At 33.1% G+C, this 27,219-nt stretch overlaps 1 protein-coding gene and 2 long non-coding RNA genes across 3 annotated transcripts; all 3 read right to left on the bottom strand.

Annotated features, from left to right (window-relative positions):
• Positions 1-563: 563 nt before the first annotated feature.
• LOC121213651 (uncharacterized) lies at positions 564-1,380 on the bottom strand. The gene is made up of 2 exons (XR_005909033.1): positions 1,304-1,380; positions 564-1,150 (listed from the first exon to the last, which is right to left on the bottom strand). It is a non-coding gene; the product is annotated as an uncharacterized lncRNA (long non-coding RNA).
• A 131-nt stretch (positions 1,381-1,511) lies between these two features.
• LOC107933419 (uncharacterized) lies at positions 1,512-9,423 on the bottom strand. Its single transcript, XR_001693622.2, has 7 exons — positions 9,247-9,423; positions 9,032-9,163; positions 8,419-8,469; positions 2,259-2,399; positions 1,928-2,172; positions 1,653-1,852; positions 1,512-1,572 (listed from the first exon to the last, which is right to left on the bottom strand). It is a non-coding gene; the product is annotated as an uncharacterized lncRNA (long non-coding RNA).
• A 2,756-nt stretch (positions 9,424-12,179) lies between these two features.
• Positions 12,180-13,773, bottom strand: LOC121213567 (increased DNA methylation 1-like). The gene has a single exon (XM_041086358.1). The coding sequence runs from the start codon at positions 13,701-13,703 to the stop codon at positions 12,180-12,182; it is 1,524 nt and encodes a 507-aa protein (XP_040942292.1). The 5' UTR covers positions 13,704-13,773.
• Between the last annotated feature and the right edge of the window lie 13,446 nt (positions 13,774-27,219).

Below are 27,219 nucleotides of genomic sequence, written 5' to 3'. Positions count from 1 at the left end.
CTAGCAACCAATTTTAATTCTCTTTGAAAAGTTCAAGAGAAAAGGTCCATTCGTTTTTTATGGGTTGGACTACATAGAGGCCGAGTGTTTCCGTTGTGGCTTGGAATCGACATCAAATCAGCAACATCCTTTAAACATTTTCAGTAGATAACACTACAGCAAAACAGGCTTTCAGAGGCCTTTTTTTGGCAAACGACGCTAAAATTTTTGGCGTTTATGCTGGAAAAAGCCGCTATAAAATAGGATCTTTAGTGGCACTTTCCCTACAAATGTCGCTATAGAACATGATCTTTAGCGACACTTTTATTACAAACACCACTAAAGAACATGATTTTTAGCGACGTTTTTTTTACAAACGCCGCAAAAGAGTCGAGCATGTTGTGGTGTTTGTAACTAGAATCGCCGCAAAAGATCATGTTCTTTAGCGGCATTTGCGGGAAAGTGACACTAACATTAATAGATTTTACCAATTTATTTTTATTTCATATAGAACCCGAATTTTGAACATATTATCCTTTAACTTCAAATCCAACCAAAAACTTCAAATCTAAATGATACTATCATGAAATAAATATGTATATGATCTTAATTAATAAATGAGAAAACAAAATATATTCAAAAGTTATATTGTTAAGATATTCTCACAATAAGAAAACAAAAGTCTAAGATGGCGGATTCTGCGATTGGTTCTGTTGAAACATCTTCATTATATTTTGATGCTGTAGCTGGAGTTCGTCATATTTTCTTGTTGCCTCTGTTGACCTTGCTGCTGCCTCTACTTTCCTCACTACTACCTCCGCTTTAAATTGTAGCTAGAGTTCTTCATATTTCTTTGAGCCCCCGCTTCTCTCGATGCTGCATCCGCTTTAAGTTGACCAATTTGCTCGACTGTGCTCGCTTGCATCTGAGCCATCTGGTCTCTTAACCTCTAAACTTCAGCTTGAGCCTGATTCGTCAAAGGCATGTATTGCTGCGAGCTAGATCCAAAATATTAGGTTGGGCTAACAAAATATCCTTGAAATCGACCCCGACCATACCTTTCAGGACCCAAAACTTCAGGAATAATTCAGTTACCAATGTCATCCAGATTAAAAGAACTATCACTTAAAGCCATCCCTTCATACTTCGCCCTTTTATCCTTTAGTTTCTCCTAATAAATCAATCAAGGAGTTAGAAACAAAATATATAATCAAACAAATGCAACATAACTTGGCATTATTTGCATTACAAACGATGAATTAAACCATTATAATTAAACATGATCAATATTTAAAATAATTCAAATTTTATTAAGTAAATATACCATAATTTCTGCAGCTTCAGTAGTCATAGGAGATCCATCTTTCTTTCTATGTGTAATGTCAACAAGCTGAAGGCGTCCAACTTTTTGACCAGACGAGAGTTCCTACAATATAGTGGGAAAAATATTATTTAGTACAAAGTAATTAATGTTTGACACAATTAATAAATTCAAAATACCTCCTCATTAGCTACACAAGCAAAACTTTTCGACCCAACTGTGTACGTGAATTTTTGTTTTTGCCTACTTATAGTTCCAACTCGTTCACGATCCTACATTATAAAATTATTATTACGTATATACTAAATACTATAAATAAAAATAATTATAAGAGTTTGGAAGTACGTAATACCTTTCCTTTCTTGAATTCTAAAATCTAACTTCATCTTCCCATGGGTACCTCAGCATTCCCGGCGGGATATTTTGCAATTTCTCTTCGAGGCTTATATTTTTCTTAAAATATTCTTTCTTTAAAGTACTTTTATGGTCTTTTCATTTCTCTGCTAATACTTTCTTCACATGATTATCCAAGACCTCAAAAGCAAATCTCTCCTATAAATTACACAAGTTTAGAAAGTAAATATAAATGAAAATTAAACTAAAGTATTATAAATTACATGTTATTACCTTAATATTATCAAGAGCTTGATTTTTGTTACTATCAGACATATGATGCCATGACTCGTAGTTGATGGGAAACAAACTGGCATTTCGTGCTAGAATGCCCAAGTATCCTGCTAAAAGTCAAGCTTCTGATCCAATAGGCTGACCATGACTGTTTCTAGATGCTTTGACACGCTCTAAAGAATTTAAATCATATAAATCTTTTAATAACATACGCCCTCGAGTTTTGCGCCTCCTACCATTTTCATCTAAAAAAGGTATATGATAATATAAGAATTTGAAACAAAAATCAATAATAAAAGTCAACATGCATGTAAATTAAATTTAACATTACTTTGAATTTCTACAGGTTCGTCAACTATATTCGGAACATTCAAAGATCCAATAGCAGTATGTTGATCACTATTTGTTTCTTCCGAATTTGGAGGATTTTGAATAATACTTAGATCTTACAATCTTCTTGTAGGCATATTATCTACAATACACATAAAATAGTTGAAATATTAGTAACTAATTACAACAATAATAGTACATATAAAATAGTTGAAATATTTAACAATATCAAGATTTAAATTATAATATTAAATATAATTAAAAAGACGTAAAATCTTACTACATCATGATTCGTAAATAGCTTCATCCACATCCTGACGAACCCATTGAAATTGTGTATAGTACTAGGGATAGTTTCATTTAAGTTTTGTTCTGGAAAAGGAAAAGTTTCTGATCTTTCGTCGATGTCATCTCTACTTCCATTGCCCATGTCAAACAAGTCTCTAGGGGTGTTACGAAGTACAACATACCAACCCTCATCAGTTGGATCTTTCGAGTAAAAAAACTTGTTTAAGTTGAGAAGAAAATACATATGGCTCATCTATCAATTGTTGTCCAGTGTGAATTAATCGAGAGAAGTTCACCATTGTAAAATCAAATTGATCTTTTTAAATTTCGCAAGCAATATTAACGTCAGCCTAATCACATTGAAATAAGACAACCTTTCGTTTGCCATAGCAATCCAACTCAATAATGTCCATAAGAAGTCTGTCATACTCCACATTTCCCTCAACAGGATTACTGTCTCTAGCACTAGCATAACTTGTAATTTAAGAATTAACAACTATTCCACAATTTTGAGTCCTCAATCTTTCGCGAGATTTTGTATGAAACTTGAATCCATTAATGGGGAAGGCATTATATCTTTTTACTACTCTATTTGGACATTATGAAAGCCATTTAACTTCTTCATTGACGTCCTTTCCACTCCAAACCTATTGAATTGAAAGTAATTTGATTAATTATAATGTTATACAAAAATAGTATTATTTGTCATTGAAAGCTTCAGTTGCATACCATCTGCCCTAACCATTCATGAAAATATTCTGTGAATAACTTATGAATCTCTCGATGTTGTAATCTTTGGGAGCATGAACGAGATCTCAAGACTTGTTTAAACTCACTATGTTAAAAAATGGATTACTTGGTTAGAAAATAAACAAATGAAAAAGATGAATATGTATCAAATTCTAAAACTTACTTGCGTAATGGTTCAATTGAATCGTGGTGAAAAAGAACATATCTATGTGCTTGTACCCAGGATCTATTATCTAAGTGTGCAATTTTCACTTTACCAATTGGTTATCCATAACTTTAAAATAGATAAGTTTTAGCTAAGTTATGATTAGTGAGCCCAGCATTTCTGCTTAGTCTATTCAGTCTTGTTTCAACATCTTCTAAATATCTAGAGCAAAAAGTCATACACTCCTCTACTAAGTAACCTTCAACAATTGATCTTTCTGGATAACGCTTATTACGATAATAAGACTTCAATTTGCATAGGAACCTAAACACAATATACAACATTATCAAAAGTTGTAACTAAAGGTATATTCATGAATGAATGAAAACTTTTCAAATAAATTAGCACCTCCCTATAGGATACATCCACCGATAGAAAATTGGTCCACCAAATTGCTTCATGAGGGAGATGGATTATCAAGTGCACCATAATAGTGAAGAAGGAAGGCGGAAAGATTTTCTCCAAGTTGCATAAAGTCAAGGCAGCTCGATCTTGTACTTTCTCAAGTTCTTCAACAAGAAAAACTTTTCCAAGAAAAGCTTTCATTATATTGGATAGTTTAATTATACAAGACGTCACCTTTTTTAACATACAACAGCATAAAGCAACTGGCAGTAAATCTTACATCAAAATGTGATAATCATGTGATTTTAGGGAATACAGTCTTCAATCTTTAAGACTCACACATCGAGATATATTTGATGCATACGCATCTGGGACCTTTATATCTTTCAACACCATGCAGAACACTTCTTTTTCTTTATTCGACATTATAAAAATAGAAGGCAACAACCGAGATTTTCCACTTGAAATTAATTGGGGATTAAGATCAGGTCAAATTCCCATTTCAACTAGATCAAGTCAACTCTTAAGATTTTCTTTCGGTTTTCTATTGACATTGAGAATTGTCCCAATGATGTTCTCACAAACATTCTTTTCAATATGCATGACATCAAGATTGTGTCACAAAATGTGATGCTCCCAATAAGGCAACTAAAAAATATACTTCTTTTTTCCACAAGTCCGCCTCATTAGAATCATCCTCTTCATCAGATTCATCATCACTCTGCCAGTCAACATCACCAACATACGCATCCTTTGGTCTTTTCTTTGTTTGCGTGTTGGATGGTTGATTCATCTTTCCATAACTAAAATTGATATCTTTTAACATGAACAAGATTTCAGATCCAATGGTCTGCTCAGGAGCTTCTCTGAACTTTTAGCACCATCAAATAAAGTCCTCTGAAATCTAAAACTATGATTTCCATCTAACCACCGATGATGCCCTATATAAGAGAACTTCTTCTCATTATATAACCACTTCAGACATGTTTGCGCAGCACAAGGACAAGCATAACGTCCTTTGGTACTCCAACCAGATAAATTGGCATAACCAGGGAAATCATTAATAGTCCATAAAAAAGCTGCACGTAAATAAAAGTTCTTCTTTCTCAAGACATTATATGTTTCAACACCTGCTCATAACTGTTTCAACTCTTCAATAAGTGGCTGCATATAAATGTCAATATCATTCCCAAGACCTATCTCTCTAGGGATAATCATATATAAGATAAAAGAATATTGCTTCATGCAAATCCACGGAGGCAAATTGTAATGAACAAGCACTACAGGCCAATTTTTGTACAAAGTACTCATAATTTTAAATGGATTAAATCCATCAGATGCTAGCCCGAACCTCACATTCCGAGGATCGCTTGCAAAGCTTGAAAATATAATGTCAAATGATTTCCAAGCTAAAGAATCTGTAGGATGCCTTCATAATTCATCATCGATTCGTTGATCATGATGCCACCTCATAGACTTGGCTGTCTTTGTCGACATGAAAAGCCTTCAAAACATTAGTATTAGTGGAAAATATCGCAAAATCTTTGTTGGCTTCTTTCTTGACTATGCCTCACCTTCATCCTCATTCACATCTTTTGCATTCCTATTCATCTAATGGGATTTACCGCAAACATGATAAGACTGTTGGTTTTTCCAATCACCCCAATACAACATGCAGTCATTTGGGAAACTATAAATTTTATCGTACCCAAAGCCAAATCCTTTATCAATTTCTTCATATCTTTGCATGAATAAGAGATTTTTTTCAAACAAAAACATATCTCTCAAAAACTCTAACAGTAGCATAAATGATTTTTTGGTCTACCCTCCCAAACATTTTAAGTAAAAAAGACAAAATTAGAAGGACAGTCTTGAAATTTTCGATCCCTCATAAATTTCTTCATTTATTTCATTAAGTAACTTGTAGAAATTTGCCGCTTCTCCATTTGGCTCTGCACTAGGTTCACTTCTTCTCGTTTCAGTAAAAGAGTTTCCACCAATATCACAATCATCGAATGCAATAATTTCAGGTGGGAACAATTGCAAACCATGACTGTGCATATTAAATGCATCCTGCAACATACCTTCCATTTCATCTTCTCTAACAGACTGATGGTGAGCATTATGAGGACAAGTCAGATTAATCGTTGAAGAGGTTCTACGAGGTGTACACTCTCCATGGAAAATCTATTTTTTATACCCTCGAATAAAGCCATCAACAATTAGATGTTCATAGACAACTTCACGAATATGCCAATTGATGTTGACACACTTCTTACACGGGCAAAGAATCATATTCTCTTGGGTTGCATTTTGAAATGCAAAATTTAGAAAAGTTTGTACTCTATTTCAATAGCCGTTGCTTACCCTTGGCAAATCCATCCAACTCTTATCCATTTCATAGTTCTTGAAGTCTAAAGTTGACAATAAATTACGATTACTTAAGTGTTCTAAATATATTTAAACCATGTCATTGTACTAAAATATATAATATAAATGGTTAAAAACAAGTGATGTCATGCCTATTATTATAACACTGCTTTTTCTTCTTCACCAACAACTCCATTTGATTTCCGGCTAAAAGAAGGAAATATATTTAACAATCCAATACATTGTTGTTGCCCAAAAGACTTAAAGTTTTTTTTATAAATATCTCATTTCCACCAAAGTCTAAATTTTTTATAAAGCAATAATATTATAAATATATTAAATTAATGTAATATCTTATATTTATATTGAATTACACTTTCATTATAATTTAAAGTTTATAAATAAGTAAATTCTTATTATTTAATGACTTATTACCTAAAATACAAAATCATTATTATTATATTATAAATACGAGAAATTAAATAAATATTGAATTATACGTTATATTCATATTATATTACAATTTAAACTATTATTTCTATTAACACTAAATAAAAATTCAAATAGATAAAGATTGATTTATACTTTATATTCATCTTAAAATGTAATCTAAACCATTTAAATTTATAGGTAAGCAATGTCTTATTATTTTTTCACTTAAACTTGAAAAATTAATTTTGTAATTATACTAGTCATTTAAATAGATTGAATTACAATTTTATTATAATTTTAAATATCAGAAAAATAATATCTTATTATCTTAAATTACATCTCAACATAAAATATATTATTATATTAAAAGCAAATAGAAAATTTGAATGCATCAAGTCTTATAAAATATTGAATTACATCATTCATATTGAGTTATATTCAATGTAATATAAAGTCCAATAAATATTGAAGTACACATTATATTAGTCTTCAATTACATTTTCATTATAATTTATAATATTATTTTTATAATTATATTAAAGTTAAAAATTGAATAGGCACTCCAATTAATATTGATTACACTTTATCTTCATCTTGAGATACACCTTCATTATAATTTAAAGTATTAAAATTTACAAATAGGTAATAATTTATTATAAAAATATTTTAATTATTCTTTATTATATAAATACGCCAACATGGAGTAACAAACAGAATATCAAGCTTTCCAACCTGCTTTCATAAACTATTTCACAAACAGAATAACAAACAAAGTATTTTAATTATTCTTTATTCTTTATTAGATGGCTTTCCAGCCTATTTTCATAATTTTTTTCTTGGCTATCACATCATATTTTTGAATGTTATCTCAATCTTCAATCCTCAAGTCTCATTGAAACCAGAATGTAATTTCCTAACAAAATTTCTGCCTTCCATTTGTGCAACAATCAGAAGTACATAATGGATTCCTAGAGGTTAAAGCTGTGGACACGAACGATCAAAAGATGAACTCTAATGCATTCATATCACCAAGCATTATGTTTCTGTTTTTCAATATCAAGCTGTAACTAAACTGTGATGAGGGTGACAGATAGAGGTGGCCATAGCAAGTTGAAACTTGTTACAATATGGGAAATGCGGAAAATTTGGGCCGAGAAATTAAAAAGGATATATTACTAATGGACCTTCTGTGCCATCTTCTATTGCGTAACGTCTCATTAGTTGTAAAATCACTACAAAATAATATATTACAACTTCGAAAACCTAATAAAAGCATATTCATGCTTCTTTTCTTTTTAAGCAAATGCAAAATCAAGCTTTAGTTATTCGATATTTATCTTTTTTTCAATTTATCAAATAAAAATTAACTAAAAGTTATTTTTTATTATAAAATTTGATTAAGAAAGAATGAACCTCCAATTGAAACTCATCCTTACTAAGAGTGTAGGGAAGCCAAGTCTTGCTCATACATGTATGTAATTGAGCTGTTGACTTAATAACAAATCTCTCTGTCACAAAGTGTATGAGCTTGATTTTATCTTTAATGATATGAGGCTAATTGAATAGCTCAATAACTTTTAGAATCAATATCAAATTTGAAGAATAAAACTCTATCAAACTTAGCCCTATTTTAAGTTTTTCCGAGTGAAGTTCAAACATTTAACTTTGTTGATCAACTTGGTTAGAATATACCACTAACAGTAAAATGACAAATGCTTCAACTTTTTGGAAAATTACAACTCAATGACAACATATCAACAAAAGAACTTACCTTCACAACGTGGTCATAGTGTGCTTCTCTTCCTTGTCCATTTGGAATAACCTATATAAACATAGTTAAAAAAATGAGCATATCAGACGGCCTAGTTATTAACTGTCCAGTATCTCTCCCCCTTTTATTTTTCTAATATTTGCATAAATACATACACATATTTATAAATTTTATACATTGATTACATGAAACAAGAAAAGGGTAACTCAAATAGAGACCGGTTCTTTACTTAGACTAAGAGCAAAACAGAGAAGTTAAGAAGCTGAGGATCTGAATAAGGAGAAGATATTAACCAGCCATCAAAGAATAGCAACGTCTTCAAAGTTCGAAATATTAGCAGAGAAGGAAACCAAAGTTCTAACTAAAAAAAAAAGTTGAATTACATTGAAAACTCATTTCGTAATTTAATTAAACATGTGATGGGGGTGACAGATTTCGGCACCAATTATGAAAGAAAACTTGAAAACAAAAATATCACCTTTTCTATATACCAATCTGTTCCTCAATATCTAACAGTCATATTTTATCTAGGTGAGATATTTAGAACAAAAACAGAAAAGAAAAAAAGAGTGCAAAGATAAGAGTGCAAATATAGAATGAAATGAAAAATTACCAGATTAATTGCACAGATCGGGAGAAATTTTTGGAGAAAGCGAAGAGAACGGTAGGTCGATTTACTGCTTTCTCTTCTTCCTTTTTTTTTGGCCTGTCTCTCTCTCTCTCTCTTTTTTCTGCGTTGTTGTTTCTAGTGAAAAGAAAAGGGTTAGGATTTGAAAGATGAGAAAATAAATTAACAAACAAACAAAATGATTTGGGGCAAAAACTGACGGATTTGGGGAAATTGCAGCAGACGAAGACCGATGATGCAGCAAACCTTGGGGAAAAAACTAAGTGATTTGGGGAAAATTATTTCGAGGAAGAAAGGTTGGGGGTCAGCTATCAAAATAGCATCGTTTCAATAAAAATTAAAAAATATTCGCAGCGTTTATGGGCAAAACGCCACTATTTATTTACCTTTAGAGGAATTTATGAGAAAAATGGTGCTATAATTTTAACCTTTTGCGATGTTTATGCAAAAACTCCGCTATTACTTTACCTTTTGCGGCGTTTATGGGAAAAACCCCGCTAACACTGCTCCCATTGTGGCGTTTTTCATCCAAACATTACTAAAAATGCCACTAAAAGCTTAATTTGTTGTAGTGTAAGGTATATTTCCAACCATATCTCAACCCGGTTCGTTTCTCGTACATGGATCATTGGTTGTGGATCACCGAAATATTTTTTTCGCAGTGCCACAAGTCGAACCAGCGGTCCTAACATCCTCGACATCAACCTAAAGGTTTTTTTAAAATTAACTGTTAGTTGGTACTTACCAATGGTGTTTCGACAAACTTCTAGAAACCTTTCTCATATCCTCTAGTGAAGATAACTTAAAAATTTTAGAGTCGTAAGAAAGAACATAAAGAAGAAAACAAATGTGAAACATGCTGGCTATAGGCACCCTTTTTATAACACAAACAACAAAAAATAAGCTTAGTGGGAAAGTCAAACATCCCACTATCACCCTTCAAATCTGAGACTAAACTTACTTAACAAAATTTGAAGTCTAAACTTTTACCAAACGCAGCTACTACCACTAATCAGAGTGGTAAAACATTACTTGGTACACTTAAGGAACCAACTAAACAAGTCATTCGGCTACCTAAACATATCATCTTTTCATCTACAATACTCTATTTCAATTTTAACTAGGTCTCAACTAAGCTCTAATGGTGCTCACTGAGCTATTGTTTCCACATCAAAAAATTATATCGCTCTGCAAACTAACAAGTACGCCCAGAACATCTGAGGTTGGTGGATCATTTCATAGAAGAGTCTGCCAAACTTTAAAGTTCGCCAAATGGCTAATTCAAGCAAGGCATCCGCCAAAACGACGTACTGATAAACTCACGCAATATGTCAACCCCACACTTTAACTGATAATTCGCCCATTTTATACTCTGGCTTACTCAATTATACACCAACAACATATCGACAAGATCTATGCCGGGCGGGCTGTTAAAATTCCTTGAAGTGTTAAGTTACAATTATCATGATAAACATGTTGTGATTGTAGTGTAAACACTTTTAAACATGGATAAGTGAAAGAGCATTTGAACATGATTGAATGTTGAGTGATTAGATACTTGAATTGTTTGCCATGATGTTGGTTGATGATTACAATCTTGTATAAGGTTGAATGAATGACATTGGGAATGGATTAATGTTCATTGAATTAGGTACCAAATGTGGATTTGCCAAAAATAGGGGTAACGTCGGATGAGGGATCCTTGATGTCATAACTTCGTTCGATAGTGAGTGACATCGAGACTTGGGTATACATGTTCTCACGACATAACTCTCTGAGATGAAGTTGCCACAACAAGGAGGCTTTGAGGTTGTGATGTCAGCCTGAGACTTTTAAAACTTTACATTTTGGTCCTAATTCATACTCGGGTTAGTAAAAGAGCTTTCGTAAACTTGTTTGTGACCCAAAAAAGATTGTCTGACATGTTGAATGTGTTTAACGTTTATTTATATATTTAAATGATTAAGAAGTGTATGATTACACGTAATTGCTTTGACAACAATCGTAGCATCCGATGACTTAGACCTGAAAATCTGTCGGGTAAAGAGTGTTACAATAAAAAAATTTAGAGAAAGTGTGAAAGAGTAAGAGAAATATGAGAGAAAAGTGATGGATGCAACAATAAGGATTGAGGAATGTTGGGTTTTAGTGGGTGGAGAAAAAATTATTTTCATAAAAATTGACTTTTTTTTTATAAAATAACCATTTTTCAAAAGTTTTGGGTGATTATTTTTAAATTTTTTGTGAGGTAAATTCACCAATTTTATAAATTAAAATATTTTTATATGTATTTGTGTATTTACTATCTCTTTGTTTGATCCCACAACTATAATTGTGGCCACGGGGTGTATCAAGTATTGTTTTCATTGCAACAAAAAAAAAAACTATTTCAGTGTGGTTTTGCACATATTATCTTTTGATTTACAAGTAATTTACATAATGTATAAAAAAAAACCTTGAAACTAAGTGTAAAGCAATCCTTAATTCCCATCTCCTTACCAACTCCAATTGACGTTATATTCAGTGCCATGATATATGAATTAGCAAATAAATTAATTTTATTTGTCAATTTTTAACTATTTACATTATTTATTTTGAACAAAGTTTGAGGAATTCTTATTTTTCACTAAAATTTTACCCATCTTAATATGTAATAATTAAGGTTTCCTTGTATTAACCCATTAGATATTTAAATAAGACCATGTCAGATTCCTTTTGGAGGTTACTATAAATTATTTGCAAGTCTCATCAAGAAGGAAAAAATAAAAATATTTACAAAATTGCATTAATAAAAAAAAGGTGCAAATATATAATGCTACTTGAACAAATGTCGAACAAAATGTAAATAGCTAACATAGATATATCTAGAACAAGTTTATCATGTCCATACATTTGCCATATCATATAACCCTATTATAGAGTTAAACAAATTTAAACATATAAATACAATTTTTAAAAATATTGGAGAATAATAATTCAAGTTTTTACATTGATACAATAAATAAATACACCATAAAACATTAGTTCGAACACTAAAATATGTTTATCTTAATATTATGAATAATTTTAAATATTATATAAAAAATAATTTTAAATATTATATAAAAGAATACATCAAGTAAAAGCTTATTTTCTATGTCAACAGTTTTTGGCAAAGGATAGTTCCCTGGAAATCTAGTAAGCTATACAGTAAAAGATTTAATATTTCATCCTTTTCCATGGGAGTAAACCCAAAGCACTTAACCCATGTATCCACCGTGGTAGGCAGTGCAGGCAAAATCAGCTTCTCCACCCCTAATTTCACTAGATTCTTTTCAACTTGATCTACCAAAAGTCGACACATTCCGCGGCGGCGGTGTCTGAAACTGGTGGCGACAAGGGGCATTTCAGCCACCCTGTTACCGTATACCCTGAGAGTGGCCACTGAAACCACATCCTCCTTTTCCTCCACAATCACAGTATAGAATCCTTTGAAATTCAATCGTTTCAGCTTTGAGACTCGGCTGAAAACCACATCTTCGACCACATCTCTCCCCGTCTCATCATTTTTGGTTGGTTCGAAACACTCATGCTTCACTTTTAGTGCAACCCTTAACTGACTGTGATTTTCTGCACCATGATGATCAGATTTCAATAATGTCCATGTCAGATTGTTTCCCGCTGGTATTGGCTTCCCTGTAAGTTTTTGCAGGCCATAAAAGACCTTTTCACACTTCTGGCTACATAATAATACCATGTTTTCGGAACTCTTCAAGCTCAAGCAATCAATATGGAACTTAAGCTCACATTGATGACAAGTACGATAACTTTTCTCCCTTAAATACCCAATGCCACAGATTCCACAGCAGCAGGATGGGCAAAACCAGTTGCCATCGGGAACTTCGTTTAAGCCAAGGCAATTCATGTGGAAAGCTGAAGGGCAATACTCACAGCAAATTAACTCTCCCCCATAGCAACAAACGGAGCACGCTTCATCATTCTCATGTTCAATTGAATTGAACTTCGCAGTTTTAGAATTAGGGTTGTCTACAATAGAAGGACTCGTTGAATGACGAACTTGTCTTTGACAATCGGAAAGTGACCTGCCAGCACCGTCGTCCAAGATTATGTTAGCGGCTGGCCTCCGATTGGTACTCCCAGCATGAACTTCAAAGGCGGTGAGAGCGAAGACCTTGAAACAACAAAGACATTGAATCCCATCACGAGTTATCCGACCTTTTATCAATGGAGTCCCGGTCTTACTGCGGTAATACACCTTTTCCAGTATCGAAACAGCCTTGTTATCTATCAGCCAAGAGAGATCAGTTCGAGGCTTACGATCAGAAATTCGATTTTCTTGTTTCTTCACCTTTTTGCTTCTTTTCGGTGATAGCGGTTGAGTCTTCGGACCCAAACACTTTCGTTTTTGAGGTTGCTTGGGTTCCAAGTTTCCCATTGTTCCATCGTCGATGAAGCTTTTGCAAGCCGTTTTCAGTGAATGATAAAGTTTTACGTTGGGGGATTGATACCGCACTTCTTGTTTTCTATTTTCGTGGGCATACCTGAAAACCCGATCCTTAGCCCAAAGATGGCTTTTGGCTTTGGAGTTCTTCGGTCGACCAGAACATCCTTTTTTGCGAACAGCTCCTTCACATACTTCACCTTCACCTACAGACATGGCCGCTTTATCGTTCAACCGACTTGAAGAAGAAGAAAACCCCAAGAGAACTGAAAAAACCAAAAAAAAAAAAAAACTAAATGGAAAATGAAGAAAGATATGTTAACGATTGTATTGTAGTAGTATTACACTCCTTTCCGAACTGGGAAAGGATTAGGATACAATGAAATTGAAATTAGAGTTATTCCGTTTTAAGGTTTCTAATTTGTTTTAAACCATCATTACTATAAAATTGATATTTATCAACTAAAATTTTTTAAATAATATAAAAATATTTTTTATTTATATATTACAACCTTGTTATATTCTCTATAATATATATTTCTTTAAAAAAATTGATCATACGTATTTTATTTTTATAAATGAAAAATAAAGCAAAACATTGTGTGTAGTATTTTTTTAGTAGGCAACTAAATTTATAGAGTAACTTTAAAAAAATGAAGGTACATCTAAAACTAGATTATTTAAAAATAAAAATAAAAAAATTAATAATATATTTTTAGTACAATTCTATAAGCATATACTTAAATTTTATTCTCAAGAATTTAAAAGGAACCCTACCTTCCTTTTCTTTTGTTTTTTTTATGAGAGAGGGAGAGTAAGAATCTGAAAAAAAAATTGTCTGACAATACTCTTGAGTTTAAACATTAAAAGATAGTTATCTCCTCTCTCTCCCTCTCTCCCTCTCTCCCTCTTTTAGTTTCATACAAGGAAGTAGGTCGTGCGACCAACATACATGGTTCTTGAGAGCTAATTGCTATATAATTGTTAGGTATATATAACAACTCGTAAAAATGAGTAAAATTAGTATGCTCTACCTTCAAATGCATTTTGTCGCATTTCAAGTTTTCTATGATCTCTTTTGTTATCAATGATATAATGAACTTTTGTATTAACAATTATGTTCTCAACTTTAAACATAATTGACTAACTTGTAAATACAATTGAATGAGAAAACATAATAATCTTCCATTTTCTTTGAATCCCTCTATTCAATTTAGCTACTCTTTAGATATCTCCCAACATATCAAATCATACATGATCATTGGTAGCAAACTAAAGTAGCTAACATTAAACTAAAACATCAAAAAACAGTCAAAAGTTATAAGGGTACTTAATAAAGATCTCTAATTGATGTCATGGGTCTCACACAACTTAGAAATAGAGATTCAAACTTCTATTACCCATGTTGGTCATATAATGCACATGGGGTTCCTTAAAAAATGATTATGGGGTATGAAACACATGCTACAGTATTACTCTTCCTTTTCTCTCAAAATGCATGTTTTTTATAAAAAATTTCGACAAGTATTGGTGATAGTTTAGATACACTTGGTTTAGATACACTCGGTATCTAACTTGAGTCCTCAACGCTATTTTATTGATGAACTTATCTATAGGACTTCGACCTAGCATTACAAAAAAAAAAGTGAATTCTTGGAGTTATAATTCACTTTTGATCATAACTTCATCATTTCCTGACCTTATCTTGCAACTCCGTTTTAAGTTTGAGCTCTTATTAAAACTTCCAACTTTGAAGCTTAAAACTAATCTCGTCTCCACTTGGCACCAAGCCATAGAGGTGATTGTGTGTGTAAGAAGGTCGAACATCTGCCCAACATACTTTTAATCTTATATATGTATTTAACATGCATAAGCACATGTGTATGCACTCATGAAATAAAGTATTAAACTTAGTAGGCATTATGCTTGGAAAACTGCTGATGATACTCAGTGCAACTAGTACATCAAATTGTACTCAATCTTAGAGATCTAGCATGCTCACTAAATACATCTCTAGTAATTGTTTTCGTAAATGGGTCTACAACAATCTTTTGTATAGATATATATTATATGTTGACTTCTTTATGTACAACCATGTCTTGTACGAAATTGTACTTCATATCTATGTGTTTAGTTCTTGAATAGTATTTGAGATCTTTAGTGAATCAATTACAGCTTGACTATTACAATTCACTACCACACTTGATGAATTTTTATTGAATCCCAAATGAGTCAAGAGTTATTTAAGCCAAAATACCTCTTGTACTGCAGATAAAATTTCCACAAACTCAGCTTCCATTACGGATAATGCAATACAAGTTTGTTTCTTTCTACCATAAGAGATTGCACCATTGTTTAATAAGAAAACATATCTAGATGTTGACTTTCTTTCATCCAAATCTCCTTAACAATTAGTGTTTTTTTATATTTTATTTGGTTGAAGTGACATTCTTGATAACACAAAGAATAATTTGTAGTGCCTTTCATATATCGAACAATAATTTGTAATGCCTTTCATATACCTTAGTACCCTTTTTGCTACCTTCCAATAGGGTTAATCTGGATTATATTGATATATGCTTACTAATCCAACAATATAACAAATATTAGGCCTTGTATACATTGTTGCATATTTAAAGCTTCTAACTACATTAGAGTAAGGGAATTTCTCCATTTAAGCCATTTTCTCAAGCTTTCGCCTCTTACATTAAGAGCAATAATTGGCTTGTAGTCTTACATTCTAAATCATTCAAGGATATTCTTAATGTATGACTCCTTTGGAAGAGCTACTAGCGTTTTAAAAAATATCTCAAGTAATCTTTACTCCAAAAATGTAAGTCGCTTCTCACATGTCATTTATTTTAAAAATGAATGACAACCAACTTTTTACCATTACTTTATACTCCTTGTCGTTTCTAGCCAATAGTATGTCATTCATATAAAGTGACAAGATTTGAAACTTGCCATTTTCTCTTTTGACACACACATAGTGGTCTTCATCAATCAAAGTAAAATGATACTAAATAATAGTTTGATGGTAACTTATATACCACTATTTAGAGGATTGCTTAAGAACATACATGGATCTTAGTAACTTGCACATTTTGCGCTCTTCACTTCTATCATTAAAACCTACAGGTTTTTCCATCTAAATTTATCTTCTTCTAGTTCTTCATTTAGAAAAATAGTTTTGTCGTCCATTTTGTAACAACCCAATTTTCGTTGATGTTAGAATAGTCAGTTTTGTAGTTGAATTTTCTAAGTCAAGCTAACATGATAATTTTATTCGGGAAGTTACATGACGTATATGAAATTATAATGCTAAATTGCTAAGTGATTAAATTAGATAAGTTAATTATAGTATAGGTACTAAAATGTAAAGTGATTAAACTAGTGAAATTTAATGAAGGATTTTTTCTAAGCCCTTATGTGGTAATTAAGCAAAAGACTTAAGTGTTATTTTACCATAATTGGGATGAGATTAGTGGCATGGAATGATCCTAACCATCTATCTGCAACAACCTTCCCAAGTTGAGCAATAAACCGTTGTAATAGCGAAGAGGATGATCCTGTCAACACCAAATCATAAACATAGACCAAGCAATATGCATACTCGTCATTACCGGAATATATAACAGTGAACTGTCAGCCTTGGAACCGTGAAAACCAAGCTGTTGTAGTGCATTCGAAAGACAAAAATATCAAGCTCGTGGCGTCTGCTTTAAACCATATAGAGATTTCTTTAGAGCTCATACAAAATCGGGTTTAGAATGATCAGCAAATCCCTGTGGTTGTTCCATAAAAACAGTTTCATCAAGAGTCCCGTGAAGAAAGGCATTCGAAACATCAAGTTGCCGAATGGGCCAATGACGATTGACGGCAATGGAAAGAATTAACCTTATGGTGGTCGGCTTTATAACAGGGCTGAAAGTTTCAACATAATCAAGGCCTGGTCGTTAATGAAACCCTTTTGCAACCAACCGCGCACGACATCTATCGAAGGAACCATCCACTTTTGTTTTTACACGGTATACCCACTTGCAACCAATGATATCCGAAGCTCGAGAATGAGGAACAAGATCCCATGTGCCGTTTGATAGAAGAACATCAATTTCTTCTCCCATTGCAGCACGCCATACTTGCTGTTTTGCTACTTCAGTGTATGACGAAGGGGCTGATAGTGTAGTGGACGCAGCAACATGAAAAACCTTTGGTTTCAGTGAGCCAGTATGGGAGCGTAAAGTCATTGAATGAGGCACGGTAGGTGCCTGAGCAGTGGTAGGAGAAGCATTGGGACTGCTAGAACCTATCTGGAATGTGATAGGGTCATCGGGAACAATGGGAGCAGGTTGGGAGGACACGGTGGTGATGGCAAGAGATTGATTGGCAGTCGGTGGGGGGTACTTGGGACAGTAGGGAGCTGCTAGTTGGGGCATGGGGCTGTAGGCAGTGGGACGGCAGGTAATGGATTAGAATCGGAGCGATGGCCACGAGAAAAAATGGTTATCGGGGAAGGTGGAGGACCGAGAACCGATACGTGCCCATCACTGGACTTGAATGGAAAAAACTGTTCATCAAAAATAACATGGCGTGAGTAAAACACTTTATTGGTGGACAAAGATAAACATTTATAACCTTTATGAAGAACACTGTAACCAAGAAAAACACATTTGGCAGACCTTGGCTCAAGCTTATTTTTGGTGTATGGACACAACCAGGGATAGCAGCAACAACCGAAAATTCTCAATGACTTGTAATCAGGGTCACGATGAAAAAGGGCTTGGTAGGGTGATTTATGGTGTAATTTTGGAGTTGGGAGACAGTTGATAGTGTATACAGCAGCAACAAAGGCATGATCCCAAAATTTGGGAGGGACAGAGGCATGATGTAACAAGGCGTGACCAGTTTCAGTTATATGACGGTGTTTTCTTTTAGCGCAGCCATTTTGTTCAGGGGTATGGGGACAAGAGCTGCGTTGGATTATAGCTTTAGAGGCCAAATATTTTTCAAGGGCTTGAAATTCCCCACCCCAATCGGATTGGAACTGCTTAATAGGTAAACCAAAGTATTTCTCAACAATAGCACGAAATTGAATGAAGCAATTATAAACATCCGATTTACGACGAAGAAAATAGATCCAAGTATATTTTCTATAATGATCAAAAAATGCCACATAATATAGAAAACCATCACTAGAAGCAATTGGAGAAGGACCCCACAAATCCGAACAAACTAACTCTAATGGTTGTTTTGATTCATAAGTAGAATCCGAAAAAGACAATTTGTGTGATTTACTAACACAGCAAGTTTCACAAAGAGATGAATCATGCTTATTAGAAGCAGACAATTTATTGAAACTAAGAACTTTATTGACAGTGTTTGAGCAAGCATGGCCTAGGCTAGCATGCCATGTAGACAACGAAACTGAATGACAAGCAGGAGATACTGGATCAGTGGCTAGACGATATAAACCATTCTCAATGTACCCTCTATGCAGAGTTTGCTTCGTCCGTCGATCCTTAACCACAAAATAATCATGGAAAAATTCAACAGAGACATCATTAGTGAGTGTAAACTGAGAAACAGACAATAAATTTAGGTTAGCCTCAGGAACATAAAGAATATTAGACAATTTGAAAGGATGAGAATTAAGAGTTAAGACAGACGAGCCAACACGAGAGATAGGTAAGGTTTTACCATTGGTGAGAGTGACTTCATCGGAACCAGTGTACGTAGAATGAATGCCCAGGTTTCCAATTCAGATGTCAAATGATGAGTGGTACCGGTATCAACGATCCATGGCTTGGGATTTGTTTGAGGAGACGAGCTATAGTTTGCTGAGGGTTTGGGGTAGGACTCGGCATATCTTGGGCTGGGACACTGACGACTTGTGTGGCCACGTCCTTTGTAGTTGTAACATGTTGGATCCTTGGGCGGGGAGGCAGCTCGGCCACGACTGGAATAATTGCCATTGCGCTTACTGTTACGACCCCGTCCACGATTAGCGGAAGCAGAAGGCTATCGACCGGCAAAGTGGGCAACGGCAGTAGGATGAAGAGGCTCTTGAACAGCTTTCAATTGTAATTCCTCAGAAAGTAATAAGCCAAACAAATCATCAAAGGATGTTGACTATAGTTTTTCCTCTAGATTGCGAACGAATGGTCGATAATCGGTACCAAGTCCTCGTAAAATATGATCGACAAGATCGTTTTCAGAAATAGCCGCATTTAGAGCCCCGAGTTGATCAAAAATTCGTTTCGCACGATCCATGATATGACGATTGAATCATCGCTACGAGACAAGGCATGAAGAGAGCCTTTAAGGGTCCAGATTTGAGCTCGAGATCCGGAAGCAAAAGTTTGATGCAGCTTTGTCCAAGCTGCGAATGCACTAGTGGCTCCGACTGCTTGAGATAGCACGGACTCAGACAACGAGCAAAGGATCCAGCTAAGAACCATTTGGTCATTAAGAAACCACGGCTCATAGGCCGGGTTAGGAGCATTGTCAACAGTCTTGGGAGGAGCTGTTGTGCCGTCGACATGATGCATGAGTTTTTGGCTATATAAGAGAGGGGTCATTTGAGTTTTCCACAGGAGGTAATTAGAGGGAGTAAGCTTGATGGTGATTTGATTTGGCATGGAAGGTGGAGAGGAAACAGTCGAATTGGCCATGAGGGGAAAAAAAGGAGAGGAGGCAGTGATTGAAACCTTTTTACTGGCAGTCTGATACCATGAAAGATAGTAATTTTGGTTTGTAAATTTAGCTCTATTGTATTCGACTATTGATAGCAAATATATACAAGATTACATCAGAGTGTTATCTACAGCTATTCACAATTTGAATTTGAATTTTAAGTAGAATAAGATCCTAAAGAATAGGAGTGATAACAAGTCTAGTTTGACTTGGTTAACTCTCAACACTATCTACATTAGTGGTATTAATCTAAAATGGTGGCCATTAGATTAATGATTAATTAGCTTAATTAAAATGGTTGATCACACATATATATGTATAAGTTGTAAGTGGAAAAGAAGAAATTTTCATCTTTTTCTCTCCCAAATAGTAGCTAAGGAATAAAGAAGGAAGGGATAGGCTTTCTCCTCCGTTGATGGCCATTAATTCAAAGTTAAGCAAGCTTTTTCTTTAACACTTTTTATAGATTTTTAAAGTGGGAAGCTTGGTATAACCAACCCAAGAGTTAGGTTTTGTTATTGTTGATTTTAACTTAGTTTACCATTGTTGAGAACATTGAGAATGGATACTTGAAATCATGAAATGTTTAGTTGTTAAGCTTAGTGTACGTGAGAAATATGTTAGAAACAAAATAGGCAATGTTGAGACTGTTCGAAAAATTTGGTTTAAAGAACGATTTTCTATCATAGTGGGACTGTTCAAAATGGACAATTCACTACCATTCTTGATGCATTTTTACTGAATCCCAAATGAGTCAAGTGAAACAGTCTGTTTATCAGTGGTGTCGAAAACAGTAATTTTGGGGCCACAAATCCAATGAGTAAGTTCATAAATGTTATTATTTAATATTTATGAGTCAAATATGGTATTAAAATAAATTTTTAATTGGAAAATTATTCTATTTGAGTGAATAATTAGGTTCAAGTGGTATGTCCCTAAAGTCGAGTGGTTTTAGAAAATGAGGTATCGGGACCTCGTTTCTATAAACCAAGCCATAAATATTTTATTAAATATTTATGGAGTGTTATTAAGATTGTAGTAAATTTTCATTAAGAAATTTTAATATTTAGATAGTTAATTAAATAAAAAGGATTAAATCGTAAAAAATGTAAAACCTAGTCGCTATTGAATTTTCAATGATTAAATGGATTAAGTATTAAATGAGGGACGTTTTATATTGCAATTATACCAATTGTATTATTATTGGACAGCTGTAGGTAATTAAGTTCTTAAAATTTGATTAATTTTACAAGGGTAAAATTATAAATTTATAATTAAATGAAAATTTAAAAGAAACAAAATGCCCAAAAATGCTATCATCTTCTTATTTTCTTAAAGAAAAATCGATTCTTCCATTTTTGGGGAGAAACACATTCGGCCAAATTGATTTTGATGCATGGTAAGTGTTTTGATCCCGTTTTTAATGATTTTTATGTTTTTAAGCTCATATTAGCTTAATCTAGCTAACCTAGGGGTCAATTTGTTAAATTGTTAAAATGTTTAGAATTTTACCATGGATGACTTTGAGATGTTTTTGAAAGTTTATGGTAGAATCTTAAGCTTGGTTGGTAGATAGGACTATTTTGAAATTATTTTTTGGTAATTTTAATGTTTAAGGACTAAAATGTGAAATTAGTATAATAGGAGGACTTGTTGTCAAATAACATCAAATATGGCTTGTAATAGGGTTCTAAAAAACTCCACTAAATTTGAAATTAAATGAAAATGGTTAATTTGAATATTTTGGGCTTAGGGACTAAATTGTATAAAAGTAAAATGTTGGGGGCAATTTTGTAAATATGTAAAAAATGAATTAATTTCATAAAAATGAATTGTTTTTCTATTAGAATTAGTGAATTGAATGGAATTATTATTGTAGATCAAGAACGAGTAGAAAATTGAGGAAAAGAGAAATTTTCCAAATAGCCCTTGTACTTAGTCATTGCTGCAATTTAGTCTGGTGAGTTCAAATGAATTGTAATCGTTATAATTTTATTTAAATCAAATGTTTACTATGTTGTTTTTAATGTAAATGAATCAATATGTATGAGAATGTATCCACATTATGACGAATTGACGGATATCAAGTCCTAGTTGAACCTTAAGAATTCTTAGGATACAAATGACATGTCATTAGGGATTTTATGTTTTGGGTGCTGGCTTGAATGTCCTACTGATGGCTAAGGTTTTGTATTTGGTGCAGATTCTCTACAGCTCGTGTGAGCAACATCGTGTAGCTTACATTCCGACCCACAACTCATGTGAGTAGGCCCACTTGATAGCTTGTGTGAGCATTCATGTAAAGGAAAGGTTACAGTTATATGTAAAGTCACACTTTATGTGAGATTTCCTAAGAAAAAGAATGGAATGGTAAGTGACTTAATAGAAAGGTTCATGACTATATGAAAGAGTTTATGCTTACGTAATGTATCATATGAAATTCCACTTGTGATGTAAGTGAGTTTACATGTGTTGTTGATGAACCTATTAACATTTGAGTTCGATGATGTTGAATAGGCTTATACTAAACTCAAGGCATTGGTAATGGTTTATGCTTAACCTTTGAATTGTAAGAATGGAATATAGTAAGTTTGCAAATAAAATGAATCATGATTGTATGGTAACAATGATGAAATAAAATGTTATCTTTATACATGATTGATTTTATATGAATCATAAACAAATGTACTAACCTGTGAGTTTGGTGGTGTTATATAGGCTTTTACTAAGCTTATGGCATTGGTAACGATTTGTCCTTATTCCAATAGGGTTGATCTGGATTATATTGATATATGCTTACTAATCCAACAACATAACAAATATTAGGCCTTGTACACATTGTTGCATATATAAAGCTTCTAACTACATTAGAGTAAGTGAATTTCTCCATTTAAGCCATTTTCTCAAGCTTTCGCCTCTTACAACAAGAGTATCAATTGGTTTGTAGTCTTGCATCCTAAATCATTCGAGGATATTCTTAATGTATGACTCCTTTGGAAGAGCTACTATCCTCTTAAAAAAATATCTCAAGTAATCTTTACTCCAAGAATTTAAGTCGCTTCTCACATGTCATTTATTTCAAAAATGAAGGAAAACTAATTTTTACCATTACTATGTACTCCTTGTCATTTCCAGCCAATAGTATGTCATCCATATAAAGTGAGAAGATTTAAAACTTACCATTTTCTCTTTTGACACATACATAGTGGTTTTCATCAATCATAGTAAAATGATACGAAATGATAGTTTGTAGTATCTTATATACAACTATTTAGAGGATTGCTTAATAACATAAATGGATCTTAGTAACTTGCACACTTTGTGCTCTTCACTTTTATCATTAAAACCTACAGGTTTTTCCATCTAAATTTTATCTTTTTCTAGTTTTTCATTTAGAAAAATAGTTTTTACATCCATTTTGTAACAACCCAATTTTAGTTGATGTTAGAATAGTCGATTTTGAGGCTGAATTTTTGAGGTCAAGCTAACTTGATAATTTTATTCGAGGAGTTACATGGCGTATATGAAATTATAATGCTAAATTTCTAAGTCATTAAATTAGATAAGTTAATTATAGTATAGGTACTAAAATGTAAAGTGATTAAACTAGTGAAATTTTATGAAGGATTTTTCCAAGACCTTATGTGGTAATTAAGCAAATGACTTAAGTGTTATTTTACCATAATTGGGATGAGATTAGTGGCATGGAATGATCCTAGCCATCCATCTCCATTAGTGGTATTAATTTAAAATGATGGCTATTAGATTAATGATTAATTAGTTTAATTAAAATGGTTGATCACATATATATATATATATATGTATAAGTTGTAAGTGGAAAAGAAGAAATTTTCATTTTTTTTCTCTCCCAAATCATAGCTAAGGAATAAAGAAGGAAGGGCTAGGCTTTCTCCTCCATGGATGGCTATTAATTCAAAGTTAAGCAAGCTTTTTCTTCAACACTTTTTATAGACTTTTAAAGTGGGAAACTTGAATTTAACTTAGTTTACCATTGTTGAGAACATTGAGAATGGAAACTTGAAATCATGAAATGTTTAGTTGTTAAGTTTAGTTTACATGAGAAATATGTTAGAAACAAAATGGGGAATGTTGAGTTTGTTTGAAAAATCTGGTCTAAAGAACAGTTTTCTGTCATAGCAAAAAATTAAAATTTTGAAAATCGAGTCAATTTGTGATATTTATAGCAATATTTTTTCCTAAAAAGTACCTACGCTTTGAGCAAGACTGTAACACCCCACAAGCGGGCCTACAAGTTTTGGCCTCGAAGTGAAGGTTCACCCGTGATCCAATGAACTGGGTGTTCGCCAAGGAGTAGGCGAGCTGGGGGTTCGCCAATAGCAGTCTATGCTTAAATATGTGGTAAGGGGTTCGCCAGATCCATTACCAAGTTGGGTTCACCAGTTTCTCAACAAGGAAGGATCGCTGATGTATTGGCAAGTTGGGGTACTTTTCCAGTTAAGTTGTGAACTGGGGTCGCCAGTCAAAGATACAGTCAAACTTAAATTAAGAAAAAGAGATTTAGCATATCTAGGAATACTTTGCGTACAATTAGGGTGTCCTAAGATTATCAAGACTTCTATGTCTATAAATACGACCCTTAATTCTGTTAAATTATTTATTAAATATTGTACCGTCAAAGTCTCTATTCTAAGTTTAATACGTAGCTAGCGAGGTAAGCCTCTATCTTGTTTGGTGTGATTTTCTAGGTTCGCATTGCATGAATTTTGTATGTCTTGTTCTGCTTAAGTAATATGTTTGTATGTTTGTTGCAAACAATCTGGACCGTCTACCAACAAGGATAAAGGCAAAGCTAAACTTGTTTAAGTTTCTCTATTTTCTAGTGAGTGGAATCAGTTGGAGTATGTTAACTTCCATGATGTTCAGTTTATACCGATATGTTTTCTTTAATAATTATGTTTTCAAAAAAAAGTTTCAAAGGTAAGTTTTTGAAAAGATATATTTTCAAGCTACGAACCTCTATTTTCAAATACGATTTGAAAATATGATTTTTAAAACACAGTTTTGTGGAGCTCTTATGCGAGTTAAGGTTTTAAAGAATGTTTTCAGCAATGATTTTACAAGCTATGGATCAGAGAAGCTCCCTACATGAGCTTAAGTGATAAGTTGTGTATTAGCGAAGCTCCCCACATGAGCTTAAGTGATAAGTTGTGTATCAGAAAAACTCCCTACGTGAGCTTAAGCGATAAGTTGTGTATCAGCAAAGCTCCTCACTCGAGCTTAAGTGACAATAAAGCTCCTCACTCGAGCTTAAGTGACAAGCTATGTATCACCGAAGCTCCCTATGCAAGCTTAAGTGATTGTGCTCCTTAGTGAGCCTAGCTCTATGCGAGCTAGTGTGATATAAAGAAACACACCGTTTCATTAAACATTACCTTTAAATGTTGCGTTTCTTTTTTTACAAACATATAAAGAAAATAAAACAGGAATATCAAAGAACAAAATAGCATAAATAAGAAATAGCATAAATATCCCTTAATAGGTGATTATGAGGTGGGTTTCGGTTTAGGGGTGAGTTTAAAAGAATTGATTGAGAGTTGAGGGAGATGAGGGCCTTGAGTGGCTTTGTGGTGATGGTTAGTTTTGGTTGAGAGAGAAAGACGGAAGGGATGGAGAAAGATGGTGATGGCCCCCCTTTCTTTCTTTTCTTTTCTATTTTAAAGATGGTGGTGTTTGAAAAAGATGAGGGTCAGAAGTGTAAGGTGGTTGATAGGAGTTGTTGGTAGGGTGTCTTGGTGGCAGTATAGGCAACTAGGAGCAGGGTTGATGGGATTTGTTGATAGGAGTGATGGGTAATATTATAGGGATCAAATTGTAAAGTTTAAAAACTTTAAGGTTCTGATTGTAAAATTTGAAAACTTGAAAGACCTAATTGTAAAATTTCCTTTTCACTTTTCATTTGTTTTTAGTATCCAGCTTCTTCTTCTTTTCTTGAAAATTTTCCATTTTTTTATTTTTTTAATATAATATGTATATTCAAAAACTAAAAAGTTAAAGCCCAAAATTGATGATCCAACTCAAAGTAAAAGCTCATATTAAATATACCTAAAGGTCCAAATCAAATTTTACAAAATTATAAAAAATCCCAAAATTAAATTTATAAAATAATTCCAATCAAACCCAAATTTATTCAAAATTTAAAATATCCACTATTTGCAAATATATCAAGCAGCATATTAATCGAAAATGTAAATATGTCCAACAAATGAGTAATTTTGTGGGCTTTTAAATTTGACAACTAAAATTGGGTTAAATTGTATTGGTTGTGAAACATTATGTTGGGCTCGTAATTTGATTTCAACACGTGCAACTAGCTTCATTTGCTATGAGTCTTGATTGAATGATAATCAAACTCATTTTGAATGCCATTATAAAGGCCTTATTATGCTAGCCTTGTCAGTGGTTAAGTTGTTGGCGATTGGTTTAGATTGAGGAAGCTTTACGAGGATTTTTACCTTTATATGATCTTACATGGTTAATTTGTTTGGGGTGTTTCAGAATGACTTTTAGGTGTTTAGAATTAAAAAAATTAGTCTTCTGCACCTAGGGATTGGTAGCTAGGGTGTAGGTACTGGATATCAACTTAAAGAGGGCTAAAAATTCATCCCAAACGTTCAGGGTACCTTTGTCAAAGGCATTGCATCCTAGCTTGGCAAAATACTCCACTAAATAGTATATAGACCTAGGTACGGTACCTAACGTCTTAAGTATTAATACCTAGCCCCTGATAATGTTACTGCACTGTGTCGTTGAAATTGAGCTCACCAAAGCTCATATTTGCTTTTATACACTTCGACCACCTACAAATTCAAAATAGTTTTAACAAGATTTTAAAATTCTAAAATTAAATTTATCTATTTTTTATGGTTTTTTAAAATGTTTTAATATCTAATTTTTAAATAAATTTAAGATTTTTATAATAAAAGTGTTCTAATAACATCTTTTATCTGTATTGATGATCAAGATCGATGAGAGGTGTTACGAAAAAATATGTTTAAAA

Source organism: Gossypium hirsutum, chromosome D01 (assembly GCF_007990345.1).
Source record: "Gossypium hirsutum isolate 1008001.06 chromosome D01, Gossypium_hirsutum_v2.1, whole genome shotgun sequence".
Taxonomy (NCBI): Eukaryota; Viridiplantae; Streptophyta; class Magnoliopsida; order Malvales; family Malvaceae; genus Gossypium; species Gossypium hirsutum.
This window is presented reverse-complemented; position numbering and strand designations above follow the sequence as displayed.